Source organism: Salvelinus namaycush, chromosome 27, assembly GCF_016432855.1.
Source record: "Salvelinus namaycush isolate Seneca chromosome 27, SaNama_1.0, whole genome shotgun sequence".
NCBI lineage: Eukaryota > Metazoa > Chordata > Actinopteri > Salmoniformes > Salmonidae > Salvelinus > Salvelinus namaycush.
The window spans coordinates 10,231,961-10,248,342 of NC_052333.1; the positions used below are offsets into that span (position 1 = coordinate 10,231,961).

A 16,382-nucleotide genomic window follows, 5' to 3' on the forward strand; every position below is an offset into this window, starting at 1 on the left:
GAATCCAGGTGGTGAGTCACATTTATGACATCCTCTCTGATACCACATCCTCAGTAATGGATGATTTACCCTGAAGTCCTAATAGAGAACCAGCCAGACATATTGCACGTTTACTATTTATATCCCAGCTGAATGGGCTGGCAGTTACCTTTTGATGACTTCCATAAATATGTATTGCCTCCGAATCACAGAGCTACAGCTTTTCTTTAATGGGATGATTGAATAAGGGGAAAAAGCACAGGGCAGGTACAATGGAGGGGGTGAAAAAAAGACTACTAGGTTGTTCTATGAAACTCTACATGAGAAGATTTATTAAACTTCGTAATGTCTTAGATGGTACAGAACAACACTGAAAACAAGAAAAATATGCATGTGTACTGATTCTGCTGCCAAAATGAATATTTACACATAAAATAAAAATGCATGAGCATGAACAGAACACGTTATTACTTTTCTATTGAGTTGGTTTCTCAACAGAAACCTACAAGTTAGGGTTCATGTCAAAACAACAAAATAGATTGGAAATGTCATGTTATTGTATAATGGGTGGGAATGTACCTGCAGTTGTGTCAGTATTCTGTATCACAGATTACGTTGTGTTGACTTTCCGATACTCTATATACAGACTCTGGTAATGAGGTTAATGTAAATATAGTTTGTTGACTTCCTTCTAAGGCCAGCAAAGTATAGAATGTGCTGCCATAACTCTCTCCATCTATTAAGTGGGGCAGCAGGTACACTAGTTGTTAAGAGCATTGGGCCAGTAACTGAAAGGTCGCTGGTTCGAATCCCTGAGCCGACCTGGTGAAAAATCAGAGCAAGGCACTTAACCCTAATTGCGCCTGTAAGTTGCGTATGTAAAATGTAATGGTTGCCATCTTCCTCTAGTCCGGCTGTTCTGAAGGGGCTGAAAATAACCCAGTCAAAGCAAGAGAAAGTTAAAGATTTAGGACGGAAAGTGGGATAGGGAGAGAAACAGCTATCAAGCTCTTGGATGAGAAGGGGCATGGTGACAATGCAAGCATACATGGAAAAAAAAGAGGACACACATTCAGTTCTTATTCCTGCTTAGTAACAGGATTATATTTAGAGGCAAAGTGGAATTTCAGGACAAATGGGAGAAAAACAACTGAGTAGTGTACAGACAAAAATGTCTGAGTTATTTTATTATATCCATTATGTCATGGTGCGAAGGTTTTTGTTAAAATGTACTATTTTGAAAACACAAAAAAATACATCAATTATTTTGCTAATATTGATTAACAATTTAAACAGTGCCTCAGTATAACTTCATCATAAATGGTGGAAAACAGTAAACTATTAAAGTGTTTAAAAAAAAATCTAAAATACATTAAAAAAATTCTACAAAAATATATTTTTATATTGTATGATAGTTGCCATGGTAAATGTATACTACAATACAAACTGTCTTGAGAAACCTACTCAGCAAAAATACTGCTGGTGTAGGTTGATTCACATTTGATTGATTGGTTTGCTATTTTCAACTGTGCATCACAATGAACCATTACAGACAACGCAGTGCAAGTAGCAAGTCAATTATGGTGCAGTAAAAAAAATACAATTCAACATGTCAATGTTAGTCCATTTATGGTCAATTCATGTGCCCCTTTGAATAAAATCACTGAATCATATTGTTGACCATTTAATATTGTTATTAGGCTTTATTCTAATACGGTTTTTGGTAGTTGTTCTCATCATGCCTGCTCTTCTGCCTGTTTTTCTGCTTATCCATGGTTTCCCAGCTGAAACAAAGACAATGACATATCATCATACAGGTCATGATTACATCCCAGTAAGGTGCAGGACGTTCCGTTTGCATGCTGGTGGGCAGGGAGACCCTCAGCTCTGCTAAAACCATCTAAAACTATGTGCAGATTAACCTAAACCACACATACTTGTCAGTTATAATACACTTTTATTTTGTATTACTCAAATATCCAATTAATGTGGCCAATATTGAGAGATTGAGATGTAATCCAGCTGTTTTTGGGCACTGTACTTCATTGAAAGCTGGCCGCGCTTAATCCCCAGTTAGAAATGGACAAAGTCATAAAGCATGTTCCTTATAATGTGATCCAAAGTTAGCCAGTCTTCCAGTCACACAATTACCTCAAACACAACCTGTTACTGGGATACTAGCTTGCTCTAACGAAAAGGCCTGTAGCCATTACTGCAATTATGGGGAACATGCAAATGGTTGTTGAGCTGGCAGATGTAATAAGTCTATTAGTCATTATAGTCAAAAACACCCCCTCCCTTCCCCCCCAGTTATATCTTCAGATAAACAGAGAATAGAGGATACTCTGTGTGTGTGTGTGTGTGTGTGTGTGTGTGTGTGTGTGTGTGTGTGTGTGTGTGTGTGTGTGTGTGTGTGTGTGTGTGTGTGTGTGTGTGTGTGTGTGTGTGTCATGACCACTATCCTACCTTTAGCACAGACGTCCATGCAGCTTTGTCTGGATATAAAGTTGTTGCTGCTTCCTCCACAACCTGAATAGATGAACTGCTCACACATCCTGGAGGCTGAGTTGTAGTAGTAGCGCGGTATAGATGCAGCACACCCTCCTTTATCCAGGGGATCCAGGCAGAGCACAGGAGTAGCTGTCAAGCACATAAAACAACTATAAGAACTCTGGGAGAGAGTAGGCTACTCTTCAGCTAACATTAACCATTAACCATGACCCGCCAAATCTCGCTTCATCTCTGGTAGTCTGTAACCTAGCTTGGGTGCCAGTCTGTTTGGTAATGTAACCTAGCCTGGGTTCCAGCGTGTTTTTGATCTGTCACCAACTCCTTATGGAATTCTCATGCCAAACATGACAAGGAGTGGCCAGGAGTTGAACAGCTAAACAGACAGGTACCCAGGCTAAATCTCTAGTTTCTTAATAAAGTAAGTAGATATAAAATTGAAAAAGGATACTGGATGGAATCATTTCAGAATAATATTGTCATAGAAAAACAGGACAATAGGAAGAGAGTAGGCTACTCTTCAGCTTGCTTTGTCTCATTTTCGACCGAGAGGCTCATCCCCGGCTTCTGAACATAAACAGATGCACAACTGAGAGAAGTCTAGAGGGCTGTATGGAATAATGTCAGGGAAATGCCTGAGAGAATTAAGGCACTCAGATACTGTGTGACCCTTGAGTATAGTATTGATAGAAGAGACTGTTAGAGCGTCAGGATTGGTCCTTTTTGTACTGGTCCTTCTTTGTATCCCCTTTTTCGTGATATCCAATCACAATCTTGTCTCATCACAGCAACTTCCCAACGGGCTCGGGAGAGGCGAAGGTCGAGTCATGCGTCCTCCGAAACATGACCCGCCAAATCTCGCTTCTTAACACTTAACCTGTAAGCCAGCCGCACCAATGTGTCGGAGGAAACACTGTTCAACTGACGACCGAAGACAGCCTGCTGGTGCCCGGCCCACCACAATCGCGCTAGAGCGCAATGAGCCTGGGATCGAACCTGGGATCGAACCCCAGGCTGTAGTGCCTTAGATCGCTGCGCCACTTGGGAGGCTGGTACTGGTCGTTCTATCTAGTTTGAGTGTAGTATTGATCAGTGGAGGCTGCTGAGGGGAGGACAGCTTATAATAATGGCTGGAATGGAGCAAATGGAATGGCATCAAACACATGGAAACCATGGAAACCATGTGTTCAATGTATTTGGTACCATTCCACCTATTCCGCTCCAGCCATTACCACGAGCCCATCCTCCCCAATTAAGGTGCAACCAACCTCCTGTGGTATTGATAGAGGAGACTGTTAGAGCGTCAGGGTTGGTCCTTTTGTACTGGTCCTTCTATCCAGTTTCATTTCCTGATTACTCATCAACTATTGCATGTCCTCATGGCCAGGATTTTGATGAGGATATGGCTGTTTGCAATCAAATTGCCAAATTTCATGAAAAAGCTTCCTCTAATCTTGTTACTACATCATTCCAAAGTAATACAATGTTAATAACACAATAGAGTGAACACAGTGGAGTCTCATGAAAAGTAGAATCTGGATCTATTTTGTAATTACATTTTTTTTAACCTTTATTTAACTAGGCAAGTCAGTTACGAACAATTCTTATTTACAATGACGGCCTACTCTGGCCAAACACCGACGACGCTTGGCCAATTGTGCACCGCCCTATAAGCCTGTGCTCAACACTGGATGTGGAAATGTTTTCCCTATTGTGCTTCACGGCTAATCGAAAACAGTCAGACTGTTGACCTTGACTATTGTCCACATACTTTTGTGTGGTCTGCAGTACTCCATGCAAGACAACTGGTCCTGGAAGCGGTTCTCGTTGCCCTGGCAGCCTCCGTAGACGAACTGCTCACACTGCATGGTGGTCATGTTGAAGAAGTAGCTCAAGAAATTGGCCCGGCAGGGACCCACCTCTTTCTGGAACCTGCAGATCTGGGGGATCTCTGGTGGGGTGGAGAAGGTGAAAAGAAGGTGAAAACAGAGAAGGAAAGACATTCTTCTAGGAACTATTGAAAAATGAAACAGGTCACATTGTATCGTCTTTTATCCTGAATTGGTTTGGATTTCCATTTCAAAACTTCACAACCACAAAACTTTTCAAAGGTGCTGTAGGCTAGATGTTCATACAATTCATGATTTAGAATTGTTTTGATGACATAAAATGGCCTATAATCTAAATAAATACTGAATTTGTAGAATTTTTAAATGCAAAGAAAAAAAACTGAGAATACCACACAAAAACAGACTTGTATAAAAAATTAAAACGTACTTGGTATTCTAAAACATGCTTTCTGACACGCCAGAAAACTCATGAAGTTGTTTGCATTCCCTTGGCAGCCTCCATAGACAAACTCTTCGCATTGTTGAGTGATAGTATTGTAGTAGTAACGTTGGATATTTCCTCTGCAAGGTCCCTCATCTACTTGAAGTAGACACACCTCTGAAATGAGCAGAAACACACAACATCAACACTATTGCTGGCTGCAAAACTAGGTCAAGGAATCTCTGTTGAAGTACAGATTCATGTCAACAACAACTTTATCACTACTGAAAAGTCATGAGCCAACGCCCATCGATTGATTATGATTGCAAAGTATTTTGGCGTCGAGAAAAACGAATAAAATATTAATGTGGCTATTACCAGTTACGCTATTAAAAATACATACAATTATTTTTCTTTACCTTGTTTCGGTGACAATGCAAAAACGTAACAAAGAGAGCATGAAAGGATCAGAAAAATCAATGAACTGAGCTCCATTGTTGTAGATTTTCCCCAAGTTCAATTCTCCTAACTCTTCTCACTTTTCGCCGCATCAGTACAGCCATTTATACTCTTGTAAACGCTTTCCCAAGCGGCTCGAGGGGCGGGCTATAATGGATAATTTCCGTAGTAGGAACGACCTGATTAATGTTTTGATCTGCATCATAGACAACGTCACGTTCATACACTGTTGAACTAATAACGCAATATGTCAAACGTCCTTCATCGTGCGCAATAGATACGGTCCAAACATTGATGTGGAAATAGACTACAATAAATGTTGGCTAGTCTGGGAACGAAACTACTATGGGAGTATCAAGAGAAGAAGGATTTGTTAACAGATTTATGACCATATGTGTCATGTTGTCATTGGAGTAGATAACATATGACAATGTTAATTATTGTTTTTCTTCTACTTTATTTTTTTCTTTATCTAACTAGGCAAGTCAGTTGAGAACAAATTCTTATTTACAATGACGGCCTACCCCGGCCAAACCCAGACGACGCTGGGCCAATTGTGCGCTGCCCTATCACAGCCGGATGTGATTCAGCCTGGTTTCGAACCAGGGACTATAGTGACGCCTCTTGCACTGAGATGCAGTGCCTTAGACCGCTGCACCACTCACTTTGCAAAGTGTTTTCTAGTAATTAATTATAACAAATTATTAGATCTAGAATTTGAGCCTTTATTTATTAATGTGGGCTACAGGCTTTTAACATTCTATTCAGTTCATGTTTTAGGCCTAAATCTAATTCAGATGAATGAAATTGATTTACAGTATGTGTGTGAATAGTCCACATACTCACCACAAAATATTGCCTTGTCTCTAAGGAAGTGATACAGTATAAAACATTAACACATTGAGCTTATGTCATTCATTATTGTGTCATAGTCCCCATCACATCTGGCTGTTTCCTTTTAGGGAAACAACAACAATCACAACTCTGGGCATCCATGCAGGATCTGCCTTGGTGAACTTTATTAGCTATTCTCTTTACACCAGTAGAAATGTGAACCGGTGGGAACTCTAAAAGGTATGAAGATACATGTTTCAAAAAGGACCAACTCAGTGGCCTTGTAGTTAGTGTCCACCCTGAGATCAGAAGACTGTGAAAATGGGACCCATATCCTCTCTGCTTGGCACGCAGCATTAAAGAGATATATTGGGGGTAACGCCTCGATCACACCAACAGCGTCATTGCATTTTGGTACGCCAGAAGTACAGTACATTCATTTCCAATGGAACGCTGTGTTTGCCTTACAGCATTGCGTTGCATAGGCAGATGCAGTGCGTTCTGTGTGTTGCGTACATTGGATTCATCAAAAGTATGCATCAAACTGTATACATAGATGGCTTGACAGGAATGGTAGCAGAAGGTAAATGTTGAACTTTTGTTTCACACATATCCAGAAGATGCTGCATACCGTTTTGTGCAATGACGCTGTCGGTGTGATTGAGACGTAAGGGCCTGCGATAGACTAACGTCCTGTCCAGGGGGTGTACTTGTACATCAAGCTGCCTCACACTATGAGCCATTCCGTCTTGCACATGCCAAGGCTTGTGCAAGGCTACTTACCTTTCAACAAGGAGAGTGGAGCGAGAAAATATAATATGAGCTGCTTTATAATGTGTCCTATTTATGTCCTAACCGACAACTGGTTCCCTGGATGCATAAAAAAAAAAAACTCTCCCCCTCATTGAGATTTTGTCCTTTGACATACCCCTACAAAATGTCCATGAATTATAATCCACCAGTGGAGGCTGCTGAGGGGAGGACGGCTCATAATAATGTCTGGAATGGAGTAAATGGAATGGTATCAAACACGTGAAAGAAGTGGTTTCCATGTGGTTGATAACACTCCATTGACTCCATTTCAGCCATTATTATTAGCTGGCCTCCCCTCAGCAGCCTCCACTGTAATCCACATAATAATTCAAATTTATTGTTGCTGCAGTTTTATTTTCCTGCTGTAGCAAACTGTCTTATATTAAGATCCTACATCTGTACCTGACCTGTATTTGATAGAATATTGTATAAGAGTCATGGTCAAAGAAGAGAGGCCTATTTCCTAATACATATCAATTACATAAGAAGAGAACTATATCCCATAATGACAAAGCGAAAACAGGATTTTTAAAACATTTCTGCAAATGTATTAAAAATGAAGAAAAAATTGCTTATTTACATAAGTATTCAGACCCTTTGCTTTGAGACTCAAAATTGAGCTCAGATGCATCCTATTTCCATTGATCATCCTTGAGATTTTTCTACAACTTGATTGGAGTCCACCTGTGGTAAATTCAATTGACATAATTTGGAAAGGCACACACCTGTCTATATAAGGTCCCACAGTTGACAGTGCAAGTCAGAGCAAAGACCAAACCATGAGGTCGAAGGAATTGTCCGTAGAGCTCCGAGACAGGATTGTGTCAAGGCACCATTGAAGGTCCACAAGAACACAGTGTCCTCCATCATTCTTAAATGGAAGAAGTTTGGAACCACCAAGACTCTTACTAGAGCTGGCCACCCGGCCAAACTAAGCAATGGGGGGGAGAAGGGCCTTGGTCAGGGAGGTGATCAAGAACCCGATGGTCACTTTGAAAGAGCTCCAGTGTGCCTCTGTGGAAATGGGAGAACCTTTCAGAAGGACAACCATCTCTGCAGCACTCCACCAATCAGGCCTTTATGTTTAAAAAAGTATTCTCCCCAATTTTCGTGGTATCCAATCGCTAGTAATTACTATCTTGTATCATCGCTACAACTCCCGTACGGGCTCGGGAGAGACGAAGGTCGAAAGCCATGCGTCCTCCGAAGCACAACCCAACCAAGCCGCACTGCTTCTTAACACAGCGCGCCGCCAACCTGGAAGCCAGCCGCACCAATGTGTCGGAGGAAACACCGTGCACCCGGCCCCCTTGGTTAGCGCGCACTGCACCCGGCCCGCCACAGGAGTCGCTGGAGTGCGATGAGACAAGGCCTACCGGCCAAACCCTCCCTAACCCGGACGACGCTAGGCCAATTGTGCGTCGCCCCACGGACCTCCCGGTCGCGGCCGGCTGCGACAGAGCCTGGGCGCGAACCCAGAGACTCTGGTGGCACAGCTAGTGCTGCGATGCAGTGCCCTAGACCACTGCGCCACCCGGGAGGCCCCAAGGCCTTTATGTTAGAGTGGCCAGACGGAAGCCCCTCTACAGTAAACTTGAACCTGATCGACTTGAACCTTGAACTTGATCGTATGTCTCTAGAGAGTAGAGGTCGACTGATTTAATTAGGGCCGATTTCAAGTTTTCATAACAATCGGTAATCAGCATTTTTGGATGCCGATTAAGGCCGATTCCATTGCAGTCCACGAGGAGACTGCGTGGCAGGCTGACCACCTGTTACGCGAGTGCAGCAAGGAGCCAAGGTAAGTTGCTAGCTAGCATTAAACGTATCTTATTTATTTATTTATATTTTTTATTTCACCTTTATTTAACCAGGTAGGCAAGTTGAGAACAAGTTCTCATTTACAATTGCGATCTGGCCAAGATAAAGCAAAGCAGTTCGACACATACAACAACACAGAGTTACACATGGAGTAAAACAAACATACAGTCAATAATACAGTAGAAAAATAAGTCTATATACAATGTGAGCAAATGAGGTGAGATAAGGGAGGTAAAGGCAAAAAAAAGGCCATGGTGGCAAAGTAAATACAATATAGCAAGTAAAACACTGCTATATAAAAAACAATGAAAACAATTAATCTTAATATAATCACTAGTTAACTACACATGGTTTATGATATTACTAGTTTATCTAGCTTGTCCTGCGTTGCATATAATCAGTGCGGTGCCTGTTCATTTATCATCGAATCACAGCCTAGTTCCCCAAACGGGTGATGATTTAACAAGCGCATTAGTGAAAAAAGCACTGTCGTTGCACCAACGTACCTAACCATAAACATCAATGCCTTTCTTAAAATCAATACACAAGTATATTTTTTAAAACCTGCATATTTAGTTAAAAGAAATTCATGTTAGCAGGCACTAGGGAAATTGTGTCACTTCTCTTGCGTTTTGTGCAAGCAGAGTCAGGGTATATGCAGCAGTTTGGGTCACCACTCTTGTTGCGAACTGTGTGAAGACCATTTCTTCCTAACAAAGAACGTAATTAATTTGCTAGAATTTTACATAATTATGACATAACATTGAAGGTTGTGCAATGTAACAGCAATATTTAGACTTAGGGATGCCACCCGTTCGATAAAATACGGAACGGTTCTGTGTTTCACTGAAAGAATAAACGTTTTGTTTCGAAATGATAGGTTCCGGATTTGACCATATTAATGACCCAAGGCTCGTATTTATGTGTTTATTATATTATAATTAAGTCTATGATTTGATTGAGCAGTCTGACTGAGCGGTGTTAGGCAGCAGCAGGCTGTAAGCATTCATTCAAACAGCACTTTCCTGCGTTTGCCAGCAGCTCTTCGCAATGCTTGAAGCACAGCGCTGTTTATGACTTCAAGCCTATCAACTCCCAAGATTAGGTTGGCAATACTATAGTGCCTATAAGAACATCCAATAGTCAAAAGTAAATGAAATACAAATGGTATAGAGAGAAATAGTCCTTTAATTCCTATAATGACTTGTCACGCCCTGACAGTAGAGAGCCCTTGGTTCTCTATGGTGTAGTATGTCATGGGCGTGACTAGGGGGTGTTCTAGTATGTCTATTTCTATGTTGGTGCTAATATGGTTCCCAATTAGAGGCAGCTGTTTATCGTTGCCTCTGATTGGGGATCATATTTAGGTAGCCATTCCCCCACCTGTATTTTGTGGGATATTGTTTGTGTTTAGTTGCCTGTGTGCACGTCATGACTTCACGTTTCTTTATTGTTTTGTTTGTTTCACGGAGATTAAAAAATATGTGGAACTATACTCTCGCTGTGCCTTGTTACGCTCATTACGACAACCGTGACATGACTACAACCTAAAACTTCTTAACTGGGAATATTGAAGACTCATGTTAAAAGGAACCACCAGCTTTCATATGTTCTCATGTTCTGAGCAAGGAACTTAAACGTTAGCTTTTTTACATGGCACATATTGTACTTTCACTTTCTTCTCCAACACCGTGTTTTTCCATTATTTAAACCAAATTGAACATGTTTCATTATTTATTTGAGACTACATTGATTTTATTTATGTATTATATTAAGTTAAAATAAGTGTTAATTCAGTATTGTTGTAATTGTCATTATTACAAATATATATATATAAAAATCGTCCGATTATTCGGTATCGGCTTCTTTTAGTCCTCCAATAATCGGTATCGGCGTTTAAAAATCATAATCGGTTGACCTCTACTGGAGAGACCTGAAAATAGCTGTGCAGCAACTCTCCCCATCCAACCTGACAGAGCTTGAAAGGATCTGCAGAGAAGAATGGGAGAAACTCCCCAAATACCAGTGTGACAAGCTTGTAGTGTCAAACCCAAGAAGACTCGAGGCTGTAATCGCCAAAATTGCTCATCCTAATATTTATATATTTCTTAATTCCATTCTTTCACTTTTAGATTTGTTTGTATTGTTGTGAATTGTTAGATTTTACTGCACTGTTGAAGCTAGGAACACAAGCACTTCGCTACATCCGCAATAACATCTGCTATATGTGTATGCGACTAATACAATTAGAGTTGATGTAATGAAATAAAATAAAGCACATAAAATCTTCATAATTCATAAAGGTCATGTTATCTGACTGATATTAACACATAGAACAAAATGTATATGATCTCATAAACCTGTGTTAACCTCCAAAACCCATTTCTCCCCCATTCATTTTCGTTTTTTAGGACTACAAGCTGGCAAGCTCCATACTCCCACATTTTTTCTGTTTGCATTTTCTCTCTGCACTGACATGTAACCTTGCTACATCTAAAAGCCATAGAAAATGTAGGCTAATAGATCCATAGGCTACACATCTCTACACATCTGATGGTCCCATGTGGCTCAGTTGGTAGCGCTTACAATGCCAGGGTTGTGGGTTCGATTCCCATGGGGGATCAGTATCAAAATGTATGAACTCACTACTGTAAATTGCTCTGGATAATAGTATCGTCTAAAATGGATCCATCTGTTGCAGTATTTTTCCTTAATCTACGCTTTTTATCTGCACTGAAAACTCATGTAACCTTGCTTCATCCCAAAGGCATAGAACATGTAGACTAATAGTTATTTAGATTACTAGCCTTCACAACTCATGGAGGCAGCTGTTGCCATATCTCTCTATGATTTCAGTTGAAGCTCATCCATCCCATATACTTTACTTCCTGGAGAACTGCTGTCATTGTCATATTTGTAATGATTATGTATCCTTCAACATGACAGGTTGAGGGTAAATACAGATTAGCCTTCTTGTCATGCTAACCTGAACTGCCGTGTCATTCCCCTTGACCCATATCGGCATTGGAACAGTGAAGAGAATCACAGGCAAAATATTGTAGGTATCCACATATTATTCATATTCTTCCACTCTCATCGCAATTCTTAGACGTCATAACACAACGGCCATGTGGTTTAAAAAAGAGACTCATAACAGACACCTGGAGAGTGGCCCCTACGATGCTGCAGTGTTGGAATAAAGGGCATAGTTTTAATCAGATTAAGAGATTAGGATGTTTATGCAGATTACTTTATAACCCGGATTGAGGGATAGGAGAGGGATTTCTCTGGCAGTATTCAGGGGTGGAAGACAGTTACCCGTAAAACGCGGTAAGTATTTTTTTCTTGTATTTTTTCCAATTAATATAAATATTTGATAAATTAATGCTATTACATTCATTAGGGATAGGGAATGGATAATCTGAGTGTAGTATTGGGGGCAATTCTTATCAAATAAAATAATATCCACAACCCTAATCAACAAAATAACAAAAGATACGCAGCCTAATGCATACAATGAGGATTGTCATGGTTCTACGAGACACATTCTAAAATAGTTTTTGTGAGTGTGGCTCTGCTTTAAGAATATGTTTACCTTCCCTTTGGCAACAATGTATTTTTATTATTTGACAGACAATGCCGGGGGTGATAAATATGGACGAGTTGACAGACGTGGATAAGGCTAAAATGGAAAGAGACCAAAAGAAGATTGAAGTCAAGCTTGAGAGATGGATGGTAAATTTGACCACTTTACTTTGATTGATAATTTTTCCAATTGTAAAAGTAATTTCTATGTAATAATAATAGGTGGAATAGTAATACATTTGTACATGGATAAAAAGCCATGAAATGTTCCAAAGTGGAATGGATTGGTCATCAAAAGAGACTGTAATGACAGGTAACCTAGCGGTCAGGAGCCAGTAACTGAAAAGTCGCTGTTCACGTAGTCGTAAAATGTAAATGCATTCCTGATATTGTGTGTGTTACATGTTAACCCTTCTTTTGTATGACAGACGTCTAAGTGCTGTACTGAGTTTATGGAGGCGGTTCAGGCCGGTGTAGAAGAGGACACTCTGGTCAAAGGCATCGCAGAAGACAAGAACCCATTCAAGGAGTTGAAAGGTGGATGTGTCGTCTGCTGAAGAAGACAGGATTCAGAACAGACAGTGGAGCTTTTCTTTCACTGATTAGACCCTCTCTAGTGCCCAAGGACATTCCCCCTTCCTAGGAAACATAGTTGGATCACCAATAGCTAACCGAGAGGAGATGGTAAAAAAAACAGATGTAAATAAATCTAAACCTCATGAAACCATGTAAATGAATCCTTCTAGATTGTGATCCCTCCTTGGAGTGATGCAGTACATAAGGGTTGTTTTTGGAATGATTGTCAGAGCTTTGTTGGATGGTTTATATTGTCAGTAAAGAGCTTGTCTCCCATGAGAATGTCTATAGTCTGAGTGTGCACCATCTGTTTCATTATTGGACAAAACCACAGTCACCCTGAATGTTGTGTGAAAGACAGAGTATTTTTACAGGCTTATAGACACATGCTTATAGACACAAGATGGTAATGACAAATCTGCCATCAATGGGGAAAAAAGTAGTTATGAAAGTAAGGAACATGTATGTTATGGGCAGCTCACCTGAACATCATGGAATCCCCCTTTCTAGCCTACAGCTTGCTACTTTGCCTTGCATGACCTACAACTGCATATATGCCGCGTTGAAAACAACTGGGAACTCGGTAAAATACGAAATCACATCTTGACGTCAGTGATCTTCAGGTCGGAAAGACGGATCTCTAGAAAATGAGCGCATTGAAGTCGCAGATTTCCGAGTTCCCAATTTCTGTGAACGTTGCAATAGCCTATGTGACACTACCATTTGCGCATGTGCAGCTCATTGCCGCACACAACAGAAACTGTTACTTGTACAGAAATGGCTCAGCGACTGAACTTGGTAGTAAGCCGTCATTTCTCCAAATTAACCTCGCTAAGCAGTACAAGGAAGCTGACTGAAAATGTGTCATCTAAACCCCAAACGGCCAGTGGTTCAGAGATAACGGCTGATCATTTACTCTACACACCAGAGCATTTTGCGTTGAAGGAATCTCTTAAAAAGGTATGCAAGACTGGTAGCCAGTTAATTAGCGTACCATTACAACAATCAAACACAGAATAATACAATCATGATTCAATTTCACACAAAGTTAATAATAATATAGCTTTCGTGGATGTGAATATTGGTGGTATAACTTGCAAATGATAATCGCACTTCAAGGACCATGAAAGTAGGTGAGAGGTCACTAGCAGAAAGGCTAAATCGACACAAACGACTATTTTTCTATTCGTATTATCTGAATAAAGTTTCAGTTCTATCCTACGACAATATTTCGCAATATTACAAGCATCACAACCTAAACAAAACAGCAAAAGCTGCATTAGTTGGATACAGCCTTGTGGGGGGGGGGACAAACATCCACTGACAGTCACGTGACGCCTGTCTGCACTTGACATAATACCTTGTTATTGTAGTTATATCTGACAATGTATCAATCAGTTTCGTTTTATACCACTTATAGACCACCAAATATTAGTGTTATTTATGAAATATTGCGCTACAATTGTAGCCCTCGTTGTGGTTGAACCATTTTGCTGCATGGTTGAAACAAACATCTCCGTGTTTCTGTCACAATTAGCGACAGTGACATTTTTGTTAATCAATATCATTCAATATTTCAATGTCATTCATTCAACATGCCAAACATCAAGCACATGTCGTATTCATACACAATTGTCCCAATGCATTTATAACTGGAATTTTGTCAAATTAATCTACCTCTGATATCGCTTAGTTATTCCTCAGGAACAACTAGCCAATTGCCTGTTTAATCCCTGAGAAGAATCTGCTTCATAAACCTGTACTTGAATATTCATCAGGCTTATTGAAGGCAACCCTGGTCCTGGAGTGCTACAGGTATGTCAGGTGTTTTGAGTTATAGGCCGTGTTCAAGAGCATCAAAACCATAATGTATCATGGGTAAATTGTGACTGACTGACTAGTCTACAAATAATAAGTAGTTCTTTTTTTATTTAACCTTTATTTAACTAGGCAAGTCAGTTAAGAAAAAAAATCTTATTTATGATGCAAGGTGATTTGTAGATTAGTCAGTTGGCAGTCGTCTGCACTGTCTGCTGCAATGTCGAACAAGCCCATAAGCTTAACTTTTTGCATTAAACCTGACTAACCAGTAGGTGGAATTTAGCCAATCGTTAAAGTAGAACTGGCAGTGTTTTAACTACTTTGCAGATATGAAACAAACAGACAATCATAATATCAGTCAAAAATATAAAATTCCCAGTTTATACCACAAAACCAACTTTATAAGAGTTTTTTTTATTTTTATTATTGTTTTATTTGACCAAAAATTCCATGACGTACAGTAAGGCATTGTTGGCAGAATAGATGGATGCAGTTCAATACATGAGTAATATAATTCACCAATACATTTGTTGGTTGTCCCAAAAATATTGCTATCAGGTTGTAAATCACAGCTGGCATGGTACATTGTTTGCTGCCTCCACCCATTTCCACCAAACGCGGAAACTATGGATACATTTCTTCCTCCTCGCGCATTATCATAATTCATATGCGCGCCACTAGTCCCTGCATTAGAATGTTTCTGTTAGCTGATACATCATGACAAAATACACCATATTACTGTCCTGCTAATGTGCCTGGACCTTGTAGGCTAAACTGCCTAGAAAACCCCCATATCTGATCCAAATGGTTGCCCAATCAGGCAGGCTAGATGCAGTTATTTCGAAATGAATATGCATTCAAAACGCCCGGCTTTTGAGCGGTTATTCAAACGACATAGGCTATTCACTGCAGTTTACAGTTGGTGTAGCCTAGGTAGAATACATTTATTGTCCCTAAAAAACTGAAACAATAGGGTAGCGTTTCTGCTTGCCTGCCCCACCACCACAATTTGGGGGACACCCTCTGTCTTCCCATGAATGTGAACTGGACTGAACTGAACAAGGGGGAGGAATTGGATAGAACTGAGCTAGGCAGAAACACCTGCATTTTGGAGCTGCCTTACTCAAGAAAACAAAAAAGAGACCATGTTTGTATGCGGCTTTATTAACTCAATTATATATATTTTTTTCATTGTTTACAAACTGATATGTGACACATTAATGCCAAAAATAACATGAAAAACAGGTAAGCCCAATTTTGTCATTGTATTTATAATTTTTTTGCAAAAAATGTGGAGCTCAAAACAGGTGGGGCTTAAACAGGCTCTGCCCCACCTTCCCTGAATGATGGGTCGCCACTGGATTTAATCAATAGTGGAGCTTTGCATGCCCGGGAACAAAGAGCGCAGCCTGGAGGAATGCACTACAGATCTGCCATTTCATAATCTGGTTACTTGTATATTTAGCTAATGAATCGCCTAATATCTAGCCAATATTTAGCTTCTTACTTCGGCTACACATCACTAGCTTCTCTCTTCCAGCTGTTCCCGTGCGCAATAGGCTACGCAAGCCTCTTCGCAATAGGCTACGCAAGCCTCTTCGCAATAGGCCGTTCCTCTTCTCTTGAAATCCCAGGAAAAGCTATAGGCTACAAAAGTGACAGGACATTTAAATAATTTTTTATACTAGGCCTAATAGCCTATTTGGGAAAAGAAG

At 40.2% G+C, this 16,382-nt stretch overlaps 3 protein-coding genes across 3 annotated transcripts in view; 2 read left to right on the forward strand and 1 right to left on the reverse strand.

The window, feature by feature from the left end:
* Positions 1-391: 391 nt before the first annotated feature.
* Positions 392-5,345, reverse strand: LOC120022570 (tissue factor pathway inhibitor 2-like). The gene is made up of 5 exons (XM_038966527.1): positions 5,178-5,345; positions 4,765-4,935; positions 4,259-4,438; positions 2,446-2,619; positions 392-1,763 (listed from the first exon to the last, which is right to left on the reverse strand). Exons 1-5 carry the CDS (start codon positions 5,251-5,253, stop codon positions 1,648-1,650), a joined length of 717 nt encoding a protein of 238 aa, XP_038822455.1. The 5' UTR covers positions 5,254-5,345; the 3' UTR covers positions 392-1,647.
* A 6,976-nt stretch (positions 5,346-12,321) lies between these two features.
* Positions 12,322-12,827, forward strand: gngt1 (guanine nucleotide binding protein (G protein), gamma transducing activity polypeptide 1). The gene is made up of 2 exons (XM_038965962.1): positions 12,322-12,420; positions 12,699-12,827. Exons 1-2 carry the CDS (start codon positions 12,322-12,324, stop codon positions 12,825-12,827), a joined length of 228 nt encoding a protein of 75 aa, XP_038821890.1.
* A 741-nt stretch (positions 12,828-13,568) lies between these two features.
* The window catches only part of zgc:85777 (uncharacterized protein LOC405871 homolog), a 48,586-nt gene continuing 45,772 nt past the window's right edge, over positions 13,569-16,382 (forward strand). The window contains exon 1 of the mRNA XM_038965946.1: positions 13,569-13,806. Coding sequence (XP_038821874.1) covers positions 13,576-13,806 — 231 coding nt within the window. The 5' untranslated portion in view covers positions 13,569-13,575. The remainder of the gene's footprint in view (positions 13,807-16,382) is intronic.